The sequence below is a fragment of the Scophthalmus maximus genome, chromosome 2, assembly GCF_022379125.1.
Source record: "Scophthalmus maximus strain ysfricsl-2021 chromosome 2, ASM2237912v1, whole genome shotgun sequence".
NCBI classification, from domain to species: domain Eukaryota; kingdom Metazoa; phylum Chordata; class Actinopteri; order Pleuronectiformes; family Scophthalmidae; genus Scophthalmus; species Scophthalmus maximus.
In genome coordinates, this window is record NC_061516.1 from 2,256,224 (window position 1) to 2,278,656 (window position 22,433).

The 22,433-nt window shown below is 41.5% G+C and overlaps 1 protein-coding gene across 4 annotated transcripts in view; it reads right to left on the minus strand.

The window, feature by feature from the left end:
• pde5ab (phosphodiesterase 5A, cGMP-specific, b) overlaps positions 1-22,433 on the minus strand; it is a 100,561-nt gene that overhangs the window by 58,493 nt on the left and 19,635 nt on the right. The window contains exons 1-3 of one of the 4 annotated variants that reach the window (XM_035625670.2): positions 14,424-14,839; positions 9,269-9,791; positions 7,647-7,820 (exon numbers count right to left, since the gene is read on the minus strand). In XM_035625670.2, coding sequence (XP_035481563.1) covers positions 7,647-7,820; positions 9,269-9,791; positions 14,424-14,521 — 795 coding nt within the window. In that variant the 5' untranslated portion in view covers positions 14,522-14,839. Of the gene's footprint in view, positions 1-7,646; positions 7,821-9,268; positions 9,792-14,423; positions 14,863-22,433 lie in introns of those variants that run through there. The other 3 variants (XM_035625669.2, XM_035625672.2, XM_035625671.2) reach the window with 3 other exon arrangements.

Consider the following 22,433-nt stretch of genomic DNA (forward strand, 5'->3'; position numbering starts at 1 on the left):
ACAGACACACAATTCAGGCCCATCTATTGAACATTAACACCCAATAGCAGGGGATTAGGAAAAACACACTTGGACCATTTCCCTCATCCCTCGTGCTCATTTCACTTCACCCCTGATGTGGTCGCTGCATTCCTACAGCAAACACTAAATAGCAGGACTTGAGCGGGACCAAATACTTCAACTAAGTATGAGCCACTGGCAGCTTCAGTCATCATTCATCTCATCTGTATTCAGACGCTCATGCTTCACCACCTACACTCAGGACACTTGCAGGTCCAATTTACATAAAGAAACTGTTGCTGTGTCGTAGATGTCAGCATTATGCAAGGCCGTATTCCACTCCTCTCCAAAAACAACAGCCTCACACCTACATACTGTAGATTTGTTGATGCTCGGCATCAGTCACAAGGAAGAAAATGTTGTCTTTGTTGTGTAAATGTTGAGTGTAAGAGGGAGAGGTGGCTTCTGAAGGCATGTTGAGGACCTGTGGACGGAGAGAGGTTTTGTTCAGAGGGCTGTTCGCCTACTGGCAACTCTTCCGTATACCGGCTGACCTTTCAACCATCATCTTCTCTCTGTCCATTACTATTATCCGCTAGACTCAAGGGGGGCTGTGTGTGCGTGTGTGTGTGAGAGAAGTACCAGCGCTGCTGAGAACCGCTATAACCGAATAAAGATTCTTATTCTTATTTATTCGCTAAAACTGAATAAAGATTCTTATTCTTATTTTTCCTCTTATAAGTCCCGCCACAGCCCAAACTGTGCACGGTGGAGCGGTGCCACTTTCAGGAATGTTCAAGAACCCTGCCCACACCTCGGGCACAAAAAATGACACACTTCTGCCACTAGGGGGCGCTACAATAAAAATAGTGTTTCACGTTCCGCTTTCACGGGCTCCAAGAGTCGTCGTGGACGGGGGGCTCGCAGGTGTCCTGCCAAACAAACATCTTAAGTTTAACGTTGATAGCATATAATTTGGCTGAGATATGCAAAAGCAGCTAGCTACAAAAATTTGTTTGTACGTAACTTCCACAATTTTGTATGGAGTGAAATTCTTATTGTGTTATTATTTAGGGCGGCTGTGGCTCAGGACGGAGAGTCATTCCATCCCAGCTTCCGCCAGTACACATGCCGTTGTGTCCTTGGGCAAGACACTTAACCCTACCTTACCTCTGACAGCTCTTCCGACAGTGTATGAATGTGACAGAAAAATGCGCGGTAAATAGCAGCGCTCTATGAATGTGTGTGAATGGGTGAATGTGACTTTCCTGTAAAACGCTTTGAGTGGTCTATATGACTAGAAAAGCGCAATATAAATACAGTCCATTTACAGTCCATTAACATGGATACTGATATATTGTCAGTTCCATCTGGAGATGCTATGTGCCAAGTTTCGTGCAGATCAGATGCACGGGCTAGGAGGAGTTTGAAAAAGTAGGTTTCCGATAAGTTATGATTTTTGCGGGGTGAAAAGTTGAGGCAGAAGTGGGCGTGGCCAAAACAAAGTACTTTCAGCTCCATTCAGGGAATGTGTGGATATAAGGTTTATAAATGTGCGATGTACGGTATGGGAGTTAGGCCAAATAGGCTGCCGGAAACCGGAAATTGAATCAGCGGTGCACCACCATAAAGTGTCCCTGTCAGTTGGTCAGTTGGTTGCGATTTGCAACTTTACCACCACATGCTGCCAGAAAATTACACACTGGGTTTTAATATTACGCTTTAATAATTAATATTAAGCATGTTAAGAGTATGGCCTAGGTAGTGCATCACTACGGAAAGAAACCAATGGATGTAGGAGGTACAGGATTGATTTGCGAAATAATATTGTATGCGTTGTTTTAACAAAATAGCAATAATTCCTTTTTCAAATATTACGATTATATCAGTATATCACAACAGTCCTAATTCCAGACATAATCAGACTGGTGAACAGCCATAGAACATGAAATGGTCAGTTAGCTTTTATTTAGACTTATATATCCACTTTTCACTTGAGCTTTTTGACATAAAGCGATGTAGGTTTGTGGCTTTTGGATATTGGACGCAAACTGTGGATCATTGTATATTTTCTTTTTCTGTTTGATTTCTTTTAATGGCTGTGGATGAATTGTACTTTTGTTTTCAAACCCTCTTGTCTCAAATTGCCCTTAATAATTGAATTGAATCATGTGTGTGTGTGTGTGTGTGTGTGTGTGTGTGTGTGTGTTTGTGTGTATGCGTGTGTACTGCACCTTGGGGGGGGGGGGGGGGGGGGGGGGGGGGGCTGAAATCATTGATTACATTGCTGAAATCAATGTAATCCTGAGCACACTAATGGAAACCTGAAGATCCAACCTCAGAGCTGGGGAGTCCCTCAGATGACGCAGATCGACTTCCTGGAAGCATTATCAGGTGTGTCCCCCCCCACACACACACAGAAATACACTTACAAAAAAGGACAATTGTGCATTATCTGAGTCAGATAGTGCACAGCATTAAACACACAATATCGATTTTCATGCACATTGTTTAATGTGCATTTCATGTGTTTGTGTACAATTCTGTTTGCTTATGCGCACACAAAAAAGTGTCATTAAAACACACAATAAAATGTTGTGTCTCAACCCCCCCCCACAAAAAAAAAATGAACATACACATATACCCACAAGAATGAATAAGACACACTTTGTAAAGATTTTTTTTAAATAAAAAAAGTCGCTATAATTGGCTAATTGAATGATGGGGTTACAGTGTACTACTGGTGAAAGTGCACAGTCACAATCTTGTCCTCTGGTAGTGAGGAGAACATTTTTGTGGCCCTCCCTATCATTACAGTTGCCCATCCCTGACTTACACTATGCTACGTCATTATGTGACGGCGGATGTTATTGACGTGCTTCTGCCGTGGTGAAACTACACATTTCCGAGGATGGAGTACAAACTGACTCTGTCAACAAGCCTTTATAACAATGTACATGCAAATAACATCTTCTGAACTAACAAAGATGTTATATTTTTAAGAGAAGTTGTTTTGTGTTATTTGCATGTACATTGTGATAAAGGCTCGTTGACAGAGTCAGTACTCGGATTCACACCTTCAGTTCACTCCATAAATGCTCATATCTACCAGATATGAACATTTTAGGTGAACACCCTTAATTTTGGGACTGAATTCACTATTTGGTTATTGGTTCCGGTGTCCGGGTGGTGCCCCATTGCTATTAGTATTGATTAATAAGCTTTATTGATTTTTTAAAAATTCATAATTAATGAATTTAAAAAATAATTAATGATTATGAATTATAGCTGATAACCAAATTAGCCCCAACAGATGCACAACATGTGCAATCCCTTAGAAAGTGTGTGCACACACACAGAGACACACAATGATACGGAAGTGTGTATGCACGGATTTCTACAAAAGCTGACGATCATGAGAGAAATGTGGTTTCTGTCCAAAACAGTGGTCATCACGTCCTGTGAGACATATCCGTAGACGGTCTTTCTCAAGGTTGGAAACTTGAGACTGTCTGTGTTACAAAACGGCCAGATTAGAACATATAGTATAAACTCCTCCACTCTCACAGCAGCACAGTACTTCCTCAGGCATTCGTGATTCCTGATGGTTAGCACATGTCATGACTGGGGGACACAGTGACACTGATCACTCTGTCCAAACAGTCATAAATGCAAACAAGAGGAAACCAGACATACAAGGTCAACTGGTGGTTATGAAATTTAATATAACTGCAATTAGACACATATCTCATATCGAGCTGGTGATTTTCAAACTGACTCCAGCCTTGGGTCAGGATCAACAGTACAATGTTCATTTTAGCTTTTATTTTTCCCTCGCTCGTCGTCGCCAGACTGCGACATATTGATTTGCTTCTGCGTTTGCTCAGTTTTAAAAACTCTCAAGTCGTTGTTTAAATTTCAGATGTTTGAAAAACAAATGCAATGCAGACCAATTTCTCATAAAACTTACTTTATTAATGTGTTTCATAGATCCGTTTAGACTTTATTTTATACGATTTTATTATAACGCTAGATGGTAAAATACAGTTGGAAGACAAATTTTCAAATTTTTTTCCCAATCCAATTGTGAAAAATGTAGGGCCACAACTAACGATTATTTTTCTCATTTTTCATATTTTTCTTTTCTCAAATAATCTATTAGTTGTTTGGTTCATAAAATCGCGAAAAATGTCAATCGTGTTTCCCAAACCCTAGGATGATGTTTTGTTTTGTCCAAACCCAAGATATTTAGTTTACTAGTCACAGAGAAACCAGAACATATTCACATTTAAGAAGCTGAAATCAGAGAATTTGGGCTTTGTTTTCATAGAAACAATCTCAACTGATTAATCGATATTCAAAATAGTTTGGTAATTGACTACTAAATGAATCGCAATCGATTAAAGGTTGCATCCCTAAAAAAATTATTCATATTTGTTGAACAAGGAATTCATATCTAAAGGCAGGTATGCACAGTGCAACTCTGTTGACCAACATGAAAGAAACGCAAAAATGGATTTGGTCTTGGTTCTTAAGGGTCAAAGATGGCTGATACCCTGGGACAAAAATTGCTGTCCAAATTTTTTAATGACCATCTCATAATGTGACTGCCGCTACGACCTACAAACCAACCAATACGGAATGCAGCATGAAATAATGCACCAATCAACGCTCAAGATGGCGCTGCTGATGGATGACGCACTGATGGTGTTTAATTCTTGTATCTTGACTTGCATCGTAGCCTACAATTTAGTCTACATAATGGGGGTGCTGGAAGCAATACAATAATTCAAGTTTACACTTTAAACTACTTGCAAAAAACAGTGGTCGGCAACATTAAAACCTGCCAGTTTACGCCACTGATTTGAGGAAACTGACGCTGCGCACGTACTGGACGAGACGGTGTATCATAACTCTTCTTCTCTTCTGTGCTCCTGTCAGCTTCATGTGGCGCAGCTCCGTGTTGCCTTTACAGGAATGTCATCAATGCAAAAGGCTGCGATTTACTATATGTTATAATGCAGCCCATCTGACCAGGGTGGCAGTCATGCCCACCAATCAGAAATGCCGTGCTGCACACATACTAGTCATTCTGACCAATCAGAAGTTGCCTACGGCGACTGAATATACGCCTACCAACAACACACAAGTTAAACCAAGAATAACATTGCATTTGATGCAACGTTTGACAATTTAGTCCAGACGAAAAGCCGCAATTCAGTGATACGGGAGTATTTCGGGTTTGAGCCGACAGATGTGCAACAAAAGAAGGTATTGTGCAAAGCATTCTGTCGCGAACATCCCGAGGCAACACCACCAACCTGTGACCGTAAGCGACCTGGATAAAGGATAGGGGGGTCGCTGGCCCAAAAAAGGTTGAGAACCACTGTGTTAAAGGGTCAGCTCAATCCATTGTAATTCTCACACAACGCAGATTTTTCGCATCGCGTGATTCGCGTAAGTTTGGTCGTAAGCAAACATTTGTGCTTATTTGTCATTCGCGCGAAAGTTTGTCCGTTGAATTCCTTCCACTTTCTCAGACAAACCTCATCCGAACAAACACGCAGACACAGATACACACACACACGCAGGTAAACATGAACTGTTGAAGGAAAAAAAGGCAGACGGGAAAGAATTGTAAAGCCACACGTGCGCACAAACACGTAAACATGAACTGTTGAAGCAAAAAAAAGGCAAACGGAAGTGCCGCTGGGGAAGCTACACAAAACACACAGCGACAGTAGTGATCCTCCATTCCTGATACAATGACAGGATGTCTGACGACAGGTGACGGAGGGAGGATCTCAACGATCATTGGCTATCGCGTTGCGAATATATCGCCCGAGTTCAAATATTTCAACTCGAGCGATGACGCCAGTCATCGCATCTTTGCATTGACTTTGCATGTGATCTACCTGAAAGTTCCCCATTGCTCAAAATAACTAGCGGCCAAACGTAGGAAAAAGGAAACAATGCAGAGCAACAAATCCTCGTTTCACAGTCCAAAAATGTTCTTCCACTTGTTTTAAATGTAACTTCACACAGAAGCTGCTGCCAACAACTGGAAACAAGACAGAATATCAATAAGAAAACACTGGAACAATAACAGGGGGGAAAAAAACACCTCAGTTGATTTACAAGGGAAATTCCACTGTCCACTGTCTTTGATTGATTACATTCATAAAGATTTTCAACCTTTCAATCTATAAAGCTTTGGGGCTTGTGTGTTTTGTTGCCAGTGGATAAAAACATGAATTTTAAACTGAAATTCATTGTAGACGAAGATACTTTTGACATTTCTGATGAGGTCACTTCATGTTTTATACACACACAAACACACACACTGAAGACAGACTGATCTGACCACAAACTAAACACACGCATTCAATTATAGCCACATACAGTACACACTCCCCTTCCCTGTTCCTTGCTTTCTTTCTACTCTCTCTCTCTCTCTCTCTCTCTCTTTTTCTCTTCCAGCCATACACACAAACATCCGTCTCACATCTGCTTCTTTTCGAGGACATAACTCTTCCAGAGGGAGGTCGCACTCAGAGTGCAGCCAAACACACACAGAACACATGCATATATAATCAGTCACACGCAAACACATTCTTACAGTAGTGCTACAGCTCCGTCCACATCCATTCTGTTATCAGTCTGTTATCAGTTACCAGCAGTCACCACGGATCACCGTTGCTAATTGAATTTCAGAGCCAGCTGCAGGGGTTAAAGCTCAGCGTCTCAATCTGCTGAAATCCAATCTGCAGCTTGATAGATGGAAAAAAATGTAGTTTGTCCTGCTTGATAGCGATAAAATTGTAATCCTACTACATACAGAATGTATATATTATGATGTAGACTGAAACCTTTAAAATTTTAAATGAAATAAATGATTTAGTACTTTTATAACATGTAGAACATACTGTATATAACATATATAAACATATATAACATGTTTTAATTTTTTTAGCCGTTTGTGACTTATTTGTGTACATTATATATTATTTATTTAAAAATATGACCAATGGAGAGTGTATGTTCACTGTTTACATTTTATGACTTGATACACTACAAGCTGTACCAGCTACCTCAGGGGAGACTAAATTCCACTAGGTGGAACAAACTGTAATTTGTACAATAAATTAAAAGGGAACATATGCATTTGGGTTTTTTGTTGCTTTTTTCCAATTGAACCAAACTCGTACCGAACAGTGATCACCAAACCATGGTGTGAACTGAACCGTGAATTCTCTGCACCATTCCACCCCTAACGTGTGGGTGAATAAGTATTGCTATTAATTGGTATCTTGCTTTTTTTCTTCCTGTGAGGTTTCTGGCGCAGATTTTAAAGTCAGGTTGGTCTGATCATTGATCGAAGTGGGAGAGTAGCGTCGTACTGAAACCTGATCACCCGCAAGGTCAATACACTCAAACTGTCAGGGGTCAAAATGAAAGAGAATAAAGAGGTGTGTGTGTGTGTGTGGTGAAGACAAACCCTCCAGAGTAGCACAACTACTTACTCTTCTTTCTCATATTCCAACCTGTCAGCAGGAGCCATCAAAAATACCCCAAAAGAAACTGTTTCAACTTCCTCACACACACACACACACACACAACAAACCACTTAATTACGGAATGCTTACCTCGTACGCGTTCTTGATGTTGAGTGGCTGACCCGTTACGGCAACGTGTCCCACGATGCCCTTGTTCCACTCCAGTCGGATGCAACTACTGGAAGACTCTTCCAGTGTTGATCCCTCGGCCACGTCGAACAGCCGGCTGACCAAGAACTTCCTGTTTGAACTGTCCTCCCCCACCTGGGACCACACAGACACACAAACACACCCAGGGTCACCCGTCTGATGTTTAACCCCCACTGTTGGCTTACAACACAAACACTGACCAGACAAGAAGAAAGAAAATCATATCAGGGAAGAGGGTAAATCTAATTCAACTATAACTAGAGGTTCTGTTTTTACCTCGACAGAATAGGACTTGCGCATGATAAACAGAAAAATTACTGTGCTGATCAATATTTATATTAACAACTGATTGTGGAATGTGAAAGTGTTTTTATAGTGACCAAATCAGAGAGAATAATAGCTTAAATCTACTGTTTCCCATCAGCTTTTTAGTTTTGTAAAGCTCATTGTTTTGATTTTCCTATCCACAACCTCCTCTCTTATCTGTAGTTTCATTCATTCATCGTCTACCGCTTTATCCATTTAAGGGTCGCGGGGGGTGCTGGAGCCAATCCCAGCTAACATAGGGCGAGAGGCAGGGTTCCCCCTGGACAGGTCGCCAGCCTATCACAGGGCCACATACAGAGACTATCTGTAGTTTGCTTTAAGGAAAAAGATAGCCTCAAAAAGGACTCAATCATACACCCTATGTAGTCAAATATGCCATTCGTGTGCATGACATATGAACATACAGCACAATGTTTGCAGCAGATATACTTTAAAGCTGCAGCAGTCAATACATTAATACAAACGATAGATCAAGTGACTACTGTAATATGGAGAATCCACAGTGAATCATCGCCAAACTCAGCTCTACGAGGATTTTAGCCTCATTGTTTTGGTTTTTAAAACCTTGTTTCCAGCAGCAGGCAAAATCTGATGAAGTCATGGTCGTGATGTGGTGTATGCTGCCTCACTATTATGTCTCACTGGGGCACTTGAATGGACTGGAGCCACTGTTAATGTAACTAGCAATAGCTCTACTTCACCGTACTTGTCCTAAATCCAAACATCTGCCGTGGAAAAGGCCTATCGGACGTACATTCATCCTTAACTCTTAATAAAAAATAATGTTACCTTGTCTGCTGGATGTGTAATTTAAGAGCTGTTTGCTGATGTATTTATAAGTTTATGTCCCAAAGTGGAAAAAAAAAAATCAATTGATGTCGCTCTATGGAGAAAAATATAGAAAATTCTGTAGAGCAGAATTCTTCATTCTATCCATTCTTCATTTCATGATGCTGAACTGAGCAAATAAGTCAAGCTTATCCCCCATTAATATTACAGGTACATGCTGAATACCTGTAGATGTACAACGCAAAAATAGAGCCAAGACAGACTGGTACTAACATGACAGACTAACAGATTTGTCTGCAGATACTTCCTAATCAATTACAGACACTCTAAAGAACTGGAACAGCAGCACCCAGATAAACTGTCAATATATAGAGTCAAATGTCTCACTGCTCTGGCTGATCACAGTGCTCCAGAACACCCCCCAGCCCCATCCCCTTCATTCCTACCAGGAACAGCGAGTAGCGGTCTGCAGCGATCAACTCGTTGATGTGAAGGAAAATCTTGTGGCAGAGTGCTGTCACATCCAGATGACTCGACACGTCCTTCACCAGCTCCAGCAGCCTGGCGCAGCGGTCGCCCCCGCTGCCTCTACCCGTCCCGCTGCATCCACCGCCAACAACACCACCCTCACCCATCACTGAGCCCCGGAAAGAGGTAGTTTTGCAGTCGGCGTCACTCAGAAACGTCAGAGAGCCCTCAGAGTCCTTGACCACGATGGGTCTGAGCGGGCGGTCGAACTCTGACGCTGAGATTTTGCGGGTTGGGGTGCCAGGGGCTGGACTGGGGACTGTGGCCGGGGAAGGAGAGCGGTTGTCCAGGACGCTGAGGGTGGGTGGGAGGATGGTGGTGGCAGACAAGGGGCCAGGGTCTGTGAATGGCTGGTGGGGCCGTTGCTGTGGAGGGTTTTCTTTGGAGGCAGATGGCTGGATAGTATGGACGCGCTCAGCGAACCAAGCATTGACCATCTCCCTGTCCAAGAATAAGAATAAGAAGAAACTGAAGGAGATGCTTTGACATATTGAACCAGACAATATGTATCAGTAAAATGACGATTTCCACCAACATAGATGTTTTGTTCCTCACAGTTAGAAAATACCACTTACTGAAAACTGAGTAAATACATAAGACTACAATTAATCAACCCCCAAAATCACACATGCATATTCTGATCAGTTCCTCTACCAAAACAAAAACAGACGTATGTAGGGGAACTTGCGGTGGCCTTCAGGTAACATAAAAACACAAAGATCCCATTTTTGGTTTGTCCATTCTGGGCCACTGTAGAAAAATGGTGGGCTCTGAAGGAGAGGACATGCTCCTGATGCAGATAAATAAAAGTTATATTGGCCTCCTTAGTTTCAGTAATATGTTTAATTTGACATTGTCAGATGTTCATATTAAACATGGCCAAAGTTTGAAATAATGAGGTAAACATATCTAAAAGTAATCCCCATGCAACACCAAACGTATGAACACATGGTTGCAACCAGCTCACGTCAGCTGGTCAAAGATTTTTTTCCTTAAAATATTCAACTTAGGAGGTATTACAGGTACAGGGCTCCAGAGTGCGACCAAAAATCTGTGCAGTGCGACTCAGAATTTTCCTTTGTCGCACCGGTGCGCCTGACATTTAACCGGTCTGTCTGTGTGTGTAGCGCTATGTTTTTTTTACACCAGCCTATAGAGAAGAAGAATACCACAGTCGGAGCCAATCAGATGCAGAGAAGGGTGGGCCTTCGTATCTGATACTGGTATTCTTATCCGCTGAATGTTGGTAGTTGGGGAGGAGCAAAAGAATCCAGTATTAACGAAATCCAGTATTAAATTTTAAAGACCGTAGAATCGATAAGCTCCGACGTTATCTGTCCTGCAAGAGTTAGCAGCATTGGAGCGGGGGCAGCACCGGCGCCAGCTCCCACTGCCCTTCTCACGCAAACCTACTCCGTGTGGCGGTGGCGCAGTAAGTGAACCAGTCAAAAAAAATGATGCTCGTTGCCACAAGTGTAACTAATGTTTTGCATGTAAAGGCAGTAGCATAAGCAATCTGTGGAAACATTTAGTGAAAGTTAAAGCCAACTCTACTTCTGCTGGTCCCAGTCAGAGACAACAGCTGCAGCTAGTGGGAGGATGGCTGAGGAGAGGATGAATGAGTGACACCTGGTTCATAGTGAAGACCTACAACCCTTTACAACAGCAGGTCTGTACATACTGAGTTGTGTTATTTTATTTATTTGATGGGCTTTATGTTAGTTCCATCACTCAAAACACAACATCATGTACTTTATATTAGTTATTTGTTCAAAATAGAGCTGTTCAGTGTTAAACACTGTTCAACAATGTACTGTGTACAGACTGAATAAAAAAAACATCTGTCCAATCTACTCCTCACTGCTTCTAGTCAGAAATGATAATAAAATTTAACATTGCTTATAATATCGCCAAAGATAAGCTTCCATTTACAAAATTTAGATCCCAAATCATCCTCATGAAAAAGCAACTTTATTCCTGTTTACAGTCATCTACATCATGTGTTAAGAAATTACTAATGTGTATGGGAACTGTCAAGAAAAAGGTATAATAGGTATTGCAGTGCCAAAAGGCGCAGTGAAATTTTTGGGTGCACCTAAATTATGTGTTGGTGCACCCAAATGAAAAAGTTAGGCGCACCGGTGCAGCCAATGTATGAAGTAAGTCTGGAGCCCTGAGGTATTTAATGTACTCCAGCATACAAACAACTGTTGGTGCAGATTTGCTATACAGTGTTTTAGTGATGGCAGAACAACATTTTACTGGCATTTGTGTTTCCTGACAGCAGATGTTTTCCACTTCAATCAGCATTTTAGCTCATTTCTCACACGTACAACCACTAACATATACAGAAACATGTTTATGTACGGTTTTTGATTAAAAGACTAAATCTAAAATGCGTTAAACACTTCTGATCTAAAGTTCGTCTTGGCCAACATTAGCCAATACTAGCTACTATATACAGTAGTAGGGCTATGACAAAAAATCTCGGATGAAGTGTGTATTTCATTCATTATCAAAATTCATTCAAAAGTTAGCTTTGAAAAAGTTAGCTTCAGACCTGGAACACGTCATTATGATGGCTACGGCAAACATATTTGTTAAAATTAAAGCTGCACAAGAGAGAGGGTGTGATGAATCAGGAAATTGGCCCTGGTTGCTGGAGATGCAGGTAAATATATCCACCCATCCATCCACCACTTGCAAGTAATTTATTCTCCAATTAATCCTCTCCTGTTGGAGATGCAGATCTCCATTTGGCCTGTGCACGTTATTTGCATTAAATCGAAAACATATTACTAAACTACAAGAGCGAGCAGTCTGCTGTAACATTGTGCCGGTTAAAATTCCAACTGCAAATAACAACAGCTCTTGCCAGTAAGAACACAGAAAATGGGGGCATAAACATATTGCAACTGAGTTTCACAGCTGGAAATTGTTAAAAAGAAATATAAAACTGAAAATCATCTGTCCATCCATCCATTTTCTGCTGCTTATCCGGGTTCAGGTCGCAGTGAAGCAGGTTAAACAAGGCTGCCCTGACGTTCCCTCTGTCCAGTAACATTTTCCAGCTCCCGCTGATGGCTCTTGGGGTGTTCCCAGGACAGATGAAATAATAATCTTTAACCCGGGGCCTACTACCAATTAAACATGCCCTAAAAGAAAGCCACTGTAAGGCCCCCAGGAGGATCCTGATCAGACGCCCCAAAAATCCTCAACAGGCTCGTTATTGATGTGAAGGAGCGGCGGCTCTACTCTTGAGCCTATGCCTAAGGAAGAACCCAGGCATCCCGCAGAGGAAGCTCATTTCGGCCACTTGGATTTGCGATGTCATTCTTTCAGCAACTAGAATTGACTGATAAATCTAAAGCTTTGCTCTCCAGCAAAAAGTGTCGGGCTTATTTTTGTCGATAACATATAAGTTAGCGTGGGTAATAAAAGTGAATAAAGTCCATTTAATGATTGTTTTTCATTTAGCCTGAGTGTGTGCCATGTACCCTTAATGTGTCCGATGTTGATATTTACTGGAACAAATCTAATGTGAGCATGAGTGTGTCAGACGGCGTGTCGAGTGTTTGTGTGAACGCTAAATTGGACGTGATCACGGAGGAGCTCTCCAATCAGGCAACGCATTGTCTAATGAACCCCTATAACCCAGTCACACACACATTTTCCTTTTTCTTCTCTGCTTCAGTTTTCAAGTGAGCTGCAGGTTATGTGGCTCATTCAGAGTGTTTCCATGCCAGTCAAAGGCTCTGTTCACCTGAGTGGAAGGCCTAAAAACCTGGGGCATGGGTTAAAGGCACTGGCAATGACATGAACAATGATATCTTGGGCCCAAAGCCAGGCAAATAAAAACCCTGGGAGCCACAGAGAATGGGCCGTTATCTGACTGCAGCATGTCAGGTTGAGGCCTCCTCGACCCATCTACCATTGAGCTGCCTCCCTGCAGAGCCGACCCTAATGTGTCCAGGGGAAGTGTGGCTGAATCAATACCTCTCTAAGAAAAATGCCTCTCAACCAGAACGGAAGACTGGCTGATGTGTGTGACCCTCTTGTGCCACACCAATCAAAAAAAATTTTTATGCAGCAGGACAAGAAAAAACAAATCTTCTGACAATGCTTTTTATGGAAAAGAAATTCAAGATGGAAATGTCATTGTTTTTTGTGGCCCCGGATAATAAAAAAGAGAACACAGTGAAGTTGCTAGGGTGGTTTAAGTTGATAATAGGGTCTGAAGGGGTTTGTCACTAAAACAAACAGACCTAGAGTGTCCTGATGAAGTGCTGCCAGGCTGATGATATGCCCAGATATGCCTGCTGCAAAAGAAATGCCTTATATAGCAGAGAAGGAGAAGAAGACCTATTTGGAAAAACAAACACGGTTCTTTCTGAGGTCTTTCAGCGGAGGAGGCTGCAGCAGAAGAAAGAGATATTTAATTTATGGCACGGGCACCTTTTGTGGAGGGGTGGGCTCGTATAATTATCACCGTGGACCCATTCGACAGAAAGCTGCGAATTAAACGGCAGTAAAAGTTAATGTTTAAAGGGCCCAGTGCAACTCTGAGCTTTTACTGATTGTGAAGTGGATGGTGAAATGAAATAGGAGCTGAGCTGTGAGGAAGTGGCTGCTGGGCGGACGGAGGGGGGGCGGTGCGAGGGCCAGCAGGTCTGTGACTGACCACCTGAGTGGGGACAGCAGCTTTGCAGGACCCCCCCCCCCCCCCCCCCCCCACGCACACACACACACGCACACTCAAACACGCACACGCACACACACACACACACACACACTGCTCAGGATGCCTGCTGTTAGATGGGATCAGTGCAGTACTGCGCAGACTTTCTGTCTTTAAGAGAGATGTAAAGTGATACCTATAACGCAAACAATCTAAACTAACAGAGGAAATGAACCTGTTCCTGGTTGGCTGCTGGGCTGCACACGCGAGCAAACTGACTTTTATTTGCAGAGAAACCTACACTCACCTTCGCCGGGCTGCACATAAACATAGTACTTCAGCTTTAATGTCCCCCCCTCCCACCTCCACCTCCACTCCCCACTCCCCGCGTTTACCTTGACGCCTTCCTGATAAAGTAGGAGTGGGTGAACTCCAAGTGGTCGTCCAGCCACGCTTCCATCCTCTCGCTTTCTGGGGAGCAGCGGTCCTCCATGGCGCAAAGGAAGCCGACGACAAGTTTCCCACTGTGAGCTCCGGTTACTGTCTACATGAAGCCTTTGCGCAGAAAACGTCGTACCGGATAATGTGTGTACGGAGAAAGAGAGAGAGAGAGAGAGAGAGAGCGCGAGGGCGAGAGCGAGGGCGAGAGCGCGCACGGTTCCGAGTGAGGGAGAGAGCTGCTGCTGCTGGCGGGCCGCGCGGTGGGTGCGCGCGGATCATGAAGCTGTGACTGTGCGCTTCCTCTTTGGTGAAGCGACTGTTGTGAGGACTGGAGAGAGGGAGAGAGAGAGAGACAAAGAGAGGGAGAGAGAGAAAGAGAGAGAGAGAGAGAGAGAGGGGACGCCACAAACATACGCAAGAATACAGTGTGTTCCATGGGATACATTGGATATTAATAAAATGGTATTATTACTGGGCACTAGATGCACCATTGAATTCTTTTCATGGTATGGTCCACGTGGGAATATTGCCTTATGATATTGAAAACTACAAGTGGGTATTTTAGTATCATTTTTGCCATTTGCCCCCACCGGAATGACCCGGAATAGAACCACGGCCTTCTTTATCTGTTTGATTTGTTGGCATGCCATGTAAATAGATTTGCGGTGCTAAATTGTAAAAAGGTGGATGAAAGAGAGATTGATTTTTTTTTTAAAGACGGCAGAAGTGGAACACAAATTTGACACTTTTAAGTTTAACTGTTTCCAGCTGAAGGGGGGTCCCACTACGTGATGACAGTAGTAGGCTGTAAAGCCTTCGGTGACCTCAGCAGGAGCTGAGTAGGTCTGATAGTCTGATGAAGTCATTGGGTAACCACCTGAGTCAGTGTTTGGTTTGAGGACTGAAAGAAAATGGGGTATCGTCACTGCTTGAGGCAGGAGGCAACATTAACTACTACAAGCATAACACAACAGATTCCCTAACCGAACGGTTGGAGGTCGAGTTGCAGTGTGGCGCCTTGGTTTTGTCAAGGAAGAATGTGTGAATAAAATAAAACAATATCTCTTGTTCTGCTGTGTTTAAAAGCCTTTGTGAGTCTGTCAATGTTATAGACTTGTAGCACATGAACTGCTCTGGCTTTCTGTCAAAACTTTTTTATGTTGTCCGACCCACAGTATGACGTCACTTAACTATAACGCATCATATGATTTTTTTTTTAGACTAGACAAAGCTCCTGAAGAGCCATAGAAGACATTATACAGAAGTCTGCACAGACTGATTTCCATGTGTAAAATTTGGAGTGAATATTTTGTGAGACATAAAGTCACCATAATTAAACAAATGTGTGTAAATGTCTGTCCAATTTGATATGTTACTCATAAACCAGTTAGACGTACTAGAGTCTAATTCATCTGTCTGTACTGCCTTTCTCTCTACCCTTGTGTGGAGTCTCAAAGTCTACTGAAAATAACAAAAAACAGCCAAAACATAAAGCTTCCATAACGCAACTATGTGCAATCTCTGGGGAAATGTTCTGGGAAGGTTAGGAGGATGTTCCCATGTGGTTAAACTGTAACATTCCCACATTCCCCAAGGCTGCATTTGTTGTGGTCTAAGATATGTAGTTCATAGAATCACTCATTACAGATGAATAATTCTACTTCATTTATCTTCAGCTGAGGTCTTTCAGTTTCTATTAGTTCCCTAACAAGATTTACATAATCACAAATGACGGTCATGTATGGGGACCTTCTGGAATGTTATAGGAACACAACTTAAACACTTCTGGAACAGTCTTTGAAGGTTGTAAGAACAGTTTGGAGCACATGGAAACTTGAGGCAAACATTCCTCCCATGCTAAAACTGAGACCAGACAGGCTCGTACCCGGGATTTCAAAACCTGACCCTGCTTTACACAATGAACATGGTGCTCCCAAATTTGACACTGGAATCTGACCAGAGACCCCAATCATCCAGACACAAACGAAACCTTAGACCTTTGTCAGGATTCACTGTGTTCGAGGCAGGTAGCAGAACTCAAGTTTAGGGTAGGGATTTTAGGGGTTTACCGATTTTTGTTGGGATTGGCATTTTTTTTGGTAAAGACCACTTATAAAATACACCAGTATGTTGCTATAGAAGGGAATATATAATTTTGACAAAGATAACTGCAACTTGAACCAGTGGATACCAACAAGTATTACATTAAACCCACAACTGAGATACACCTAAGACTCTAATTAAAAATTGGAAAAAACGGATTTTGTGCCAACAGCATCAGAATAGGAAAATACAGTGGATAATTGTACCAACTCTAAAGTATGTTTAGGTCATTGTTTAGCAACACAGACAGCATTTGTGTACACTAATTTCTCTTGCCACAGAGCACAATTGCTGTGGCCCAGATCTGGCCCACTCGCAACACTTTCATTCAACCCACATACCACGTGGAAAGATGACACTGTCTGGTCCTTTTTGTCAGATCTGGGCCACAAGCAACCCATAGCAATGCCTTGAGTCAGCTAAGAACCAACCAAATAAACCAAAACTCGCCCGAATCTTTCAAAGAGCACCGCATCCAGGCCCGGAAAGGCCCAGATTGGACTTGGGATATTTGGGCCACATTTGCCCCATCATTGCCTGAAGTGTCCCACAACCATATGCGATCTGTGTTGGCTTTTACACCATGGTGCACATTCATCATCTCCAGGGGATAATGAGTACCGGAGGTTTTTCCTTAATTTCTATTTAGAAGTTTGGTTTATACAATACTGATTTATAGTAGCTGCAGAATAGACCTTTTAGCCTTTTAATCTGCAGTAATTACTGGCTTCTCACACTCCAATAAGTTGTAGACACAAAAAAGGCAAATATTAACCGTGAAAAATTTTACTCTTTTTTTTAACGTAGGCATGTATTTGGAGAAATACGGAGTAGTGTTTAAAGATCACAACATTTAATGAATTCTAAAAATCAACATAACTGTTCATCTATGTCAGCTTCCAACAGTTGACACCCAATCTTCTTCACGAATCCAACTCCAATCATCCATATATTCTCTTTTAACCTTAGCTTGTGTACTGTAATCAGGCTGCTAATTCCAACAAACAATTCATAATAAACCCGAGCAGTTATTCCATTTTAAATTTTCTGTAAATCACATTGCAGGAGGAGCTCAGGCTTTTATTGATGAAGTCTAATGGCTTTCTGTCTCTGTCCGTGATCGCTCTTGCTCATCTCCAGTGTCCTCCCAGCTGGACACTTGGCCCCGCTGGTGGTGTTACCTTACCAGCAGATGGTGGCTGGTCATCCCCGTGGGTAACCCCCCCCCCCCCAGAGTCTTCCATCACTCTCACAACAGCTCAGAGAGCCAATCAGACAATAGAGCCTCCAGTCAGTCTAACGTTGTGACTGAGAGAGGGGGGGGGGGTTTGCCTATATACATATATATATATATGACCAATAATAATAAAATACCTCTAAAATTGTATTTTGATCAACACATTACCTTCAATGGAAAAACTTGGGATCATCGTTGAACGCCACGTTGATCGACAGGCTGATCGACTTCGACAGGTTGGTAAGCCCTGATCATTTAGTGGATTAAAAAAAAGATATTTGAACTGTTGGTGGAGCAAAAGCAAAAGTCAGGATGACCAAAGTCAGGAGGAATCATCTTGTGGGGACCATGAATATCTTTGGATTATCAGTTTAAACTGAGTTCAAATTAGGCTTTGTGTCAGATTTAGAATGTGAAGCAAAAATTATTTTCCACAAATTCTTGTACAACTTCAGGTGTTTGTACTCACAGCACTCCTGTAACACACAAACACACACACACATGAAATCCCTCAGGCTTTCAGACTCCTGAAGTCCATTTTAATGTGTTTCAGGGCTGCGCTGGTCCCAACTTGTCTGTACCACTCACATTATCACTCTGTTCTGTGCGCTTCGACACCTACAGACACTGACCACATAGGATAAAAACATCTATAGTAATTCCTTAGTAAAAAAGTGGTGAGGGCATAGAACTAGGTTGTGCCGCAGATGCTGCACAATAACGAGCATCTAAAAAAGAACATAGTTCCAGCCCCTGTGGTCAGATCAGTGCTGACATAATTGAAAAGCTTTTTCTTCAATTTCTTTTTCAGAGAGCGATGCATGGTGTGTGTGTGTGTGTGTGTGTGTGTACGTGTACGTGTACAATTGAGTTCAAAGGTACATGAAAGCCAAAAACGATTTTTATATAATTAATATTTGAGGACGATTACGTTTTTGAATTTTTGGAAAGAAAATGTATTCAATAATTTTTCTCACAATCTGGCCATGTAGGAGAATTTAAGAAAAAAACTTTTCTTTTCCAGATATCTGTGTTTCTGTTGGATGTTATACTTCCAACAGACTTGGATCTCAGTGCTGCAATCGACACTGTTGATCACAACATATTACTAAACCGGCTTCAAAACTGGATGGGACTGTCTGGCACAGTATTAAACTGAATCCTATTTGAAAGACAGGGACTACTTTGTTTCTATAGGCAACAACACGTGAGCGGGCAAACATTACATGTGGAGTTCTCCAAGGCTCCATTCTAGGGCCTCTTCTGTTCAACATCTACATGCTCATGGAAAACAACAAAATACGACACACAAATTTATACAACAATATCCCCTGGGGTATATGGTCCAATACAAGCACTAAGTAAATGCATTGAGGAAAATCAACGACTGGATGCATCAGCATTTGCTTCAAATAAACAAAGAAAAAACTGAAATAATTGTTTTCGGAGCCAAGGAAGAAAGATCTAAAGTTAGCACCCAGCTTCAAACGGCAAAGTTAAAAACCACAAATCAAGCCAGAAATCTGGCTGTATTAATGGACTCAGACCTGAACTTCAACAGCCATATTAAAATGATTACTTAGTCAGCCTACTATCACTTAGGAATATATCATGTATTAAAAGACTTATGTCTCAGCAGGATTTAGAAAAACTTGTCCATGCATTCATCTTCAGCACACTCGACTACTGTAACAGTGTCCTTACAGGTCTTCCTTAAAAGTCAATCAGACAGCTGCAGTTAATTCAGAACGCTGCTGTTGGAGTCCTCACTAAGACTCAAAAAGTAGATCCAGTCCTCAGATCTTTAGACGGGCTTCCTGTTTGTGAAAGAATTGACTTCATAATACTACTGTTGGTTTACAAAGGACTGAACAGTTTAGGGCCAAAATACATTTCTGATGCTTTGCTATGAACCATCCAGACGTCTCTGGTCGTCTGGGACAGGTCTGCTCTCTGTCCCCAGAGTCAGAACTAAACATGGAGAGTCAGGGTTCAGTTTCTATGCTCCACAGATCTGGAACAAACTCCCAGAAAACTGCAGGACAGCTGCTCTCAGTTCTTTTAAATCAAGTCTGAAGACTTTTCTGTTTGCCGCTGCCTTTCATTAAATAAACTATCTTTGCATTTATTTTACTGAACTGTAACTTTTATCACCTGTCTGATTCTACTTTAAGATGTTTTTATTTTCTCTTTTAGTTATTGTATTTCATTGTGATTTTATGTGTATCTTCCCAATGCTTTTAATGTTTTATGTAAAGCACTTTGAATTGCCTTGTTGTTGAAATGTGCTGTACAAATAAACTGGCCTTGCCTTCCTTTCTATTTTTGTTTGCCCCACCCTAACATGTTTCACCTGTGTCCAATTATCCCTGCTTCCCTTGGGTATTTAGTCCCTGTGCCCCCCAGTCCTTTTTATCTTTTTGTCTGTTCTGTTCCTCTCCCTAGTTTCTCCGAGTATTTTTGAAGTAACTGTTCACCTGCCAACCTCCCAACTGAACCATCTGTTAGCCTATTAAATATCCTTCACTGCACTTAACTGCCTTTGTCCTGTAAACCTGACCCTTAACAAAGGAAAATTACTTGGTTATGGGATGATCAAGGTCATGGATAAAAAAAGTTGTTGCTAAGAAGCAACAACTGCATATGTCCCAGTCAACTCAAATGACTAATGCTGCTGTCTTGACACACAAATTCATTCCTTTGGCCAATTGTAAAGAACTTGGACAGGGTTATCTTTGAGGAAATTGAAACGCCAATAAAGTTTTTCTGTTTCAACTTCATTACAAACACAACTAGCCATAGACACTACAATGTGTCATCAAGCTTTAGCACAACCTATTTCAGAAGGACCTGAGGTCGGAGACTGAAACGCACTAATGGCCTAGTCTATAAACATTTTTTTTTACAGCTTAGGCTGTTTCAACAATGTCAGTTCAGGCTAATGCTTTGAGTGTCAGTTGGTTTGTTTGCTCCATAAAATATATATGTGTATATCTGGCCAGATTGCCATTGATAGTCATGATCTACAGAAGATGACTTTTTACCCTGTGACCTTTCTTTCAGCACTATTCTTGAGCTATGGTTGAGGCCGTGTTCTTGGGCAAAAACCAGCTAAGAGATCGCAATCATGATAGATTGTACACTCTTCTTCATCGTTTTTAAAGGCGGTTGGCAACCAGCGTAATAGGTGCATTATCAACACCTTCTGCTTCGGAGTTTTCCCTTTCCTCTGACATTGGCAGATATTAAAATGTGGCAGAGAAGAGAATGAAGAGCTTTAGATGTAGTGACTTTTTAAATTGTTGTGTTTGCTTTAAAAAAGCAAACAATATATTGTTCATTTTGATATGTTTGAAAGAAGTTGTCATTTTATGTGAAATTAAGTGTACAAATACAATTAACCCTTACCCTAACCTCAACTCTAACCCTAACCGTAACCAAATGAAATGCAGCATTTAAATGCTTTTAAAGTGTAAAATAAAATAAAAAAATATGTGAGATGTTATGACACTGCCCGCCATCTTTTGAATTCCAGGAGACATGGTAACACGCATGTGCAAGCAGTAAACCAATGAAAGAGCTCATTCTTATCCTATCCTATTTTCTATGTAAAGGTAATGGTGTCCTGAACAGAGTGAAGTCAAACCGCTTCTGGGTGTGTTGTAATCTGAGCTTCTGTCCTTTGATTGTATAGCCAGCCTGGTTCCACGTAGTGCATATGTGTCCCTCCCAATTAATTTTAGCTGAAACCTTTTTCAGTAGAACAAGCTTGATTTCTTGCTTTTGCTTGATAGCTAACCTGAGTAGGATTGGAAGCATCATTTGAGGCTAGCTCGCATTGCTTGTATACAATCTAGCAGCGCTTTTCAGCAACATAAACGTGTTTTTTCAGACAAAAGCGGGTTAGAAATCACTCTAAATGTGTATTATAATTTTACTATAACATATTGAATGTCCAGATTCCACCACCAACAGTTTCAGACTGTATTGTATTTTGTATATTTGGACATTGCAGATAATTTGCTTATTTGGATAAAATGCCTTTGTTGTGTAGTTATACACGCCTTAAATACGCCTGGGCGATGCATACAACATACCTAGTAATATTTAAAAATAATAATAATCTACTGTCAATCAATCTTTTCAGGGGTGTTATATTTGTCAGGTGCAGCAGGACCATCTACCTTACCAGCTGACATGACGGCTGCTGAGGTCATAACAGAGGAACCACACCCTTCTACATCCTCCTCCAATGTGAATGTGTAGGTGGCATCAAGATGATCGTTGTTTTGGTCGGGGATGCTAGTGCGACATCTCGTGGCAGTGAATATCACATATATATATATATATATATATATATATATATATAACCTTTTACAACATGGTATGTAATTTTTAGACTGTCATAACAGCTAATAAACTGAATAATCCTTTTTTTTTTACATTATTGCTGGCAAGGCTTTGGAAGTTCAGCCTTGTTATTTATACAGTAATATTACTTCAGTTTATTACAACCGAGTCTTATCTACATGGTAAAAAAGGTACACTCTTTGAGATTTACCTACTCTTGAAGTGCTTTATGAATATTTAAGCACACCTACGCACACACTCACATCCACACCAC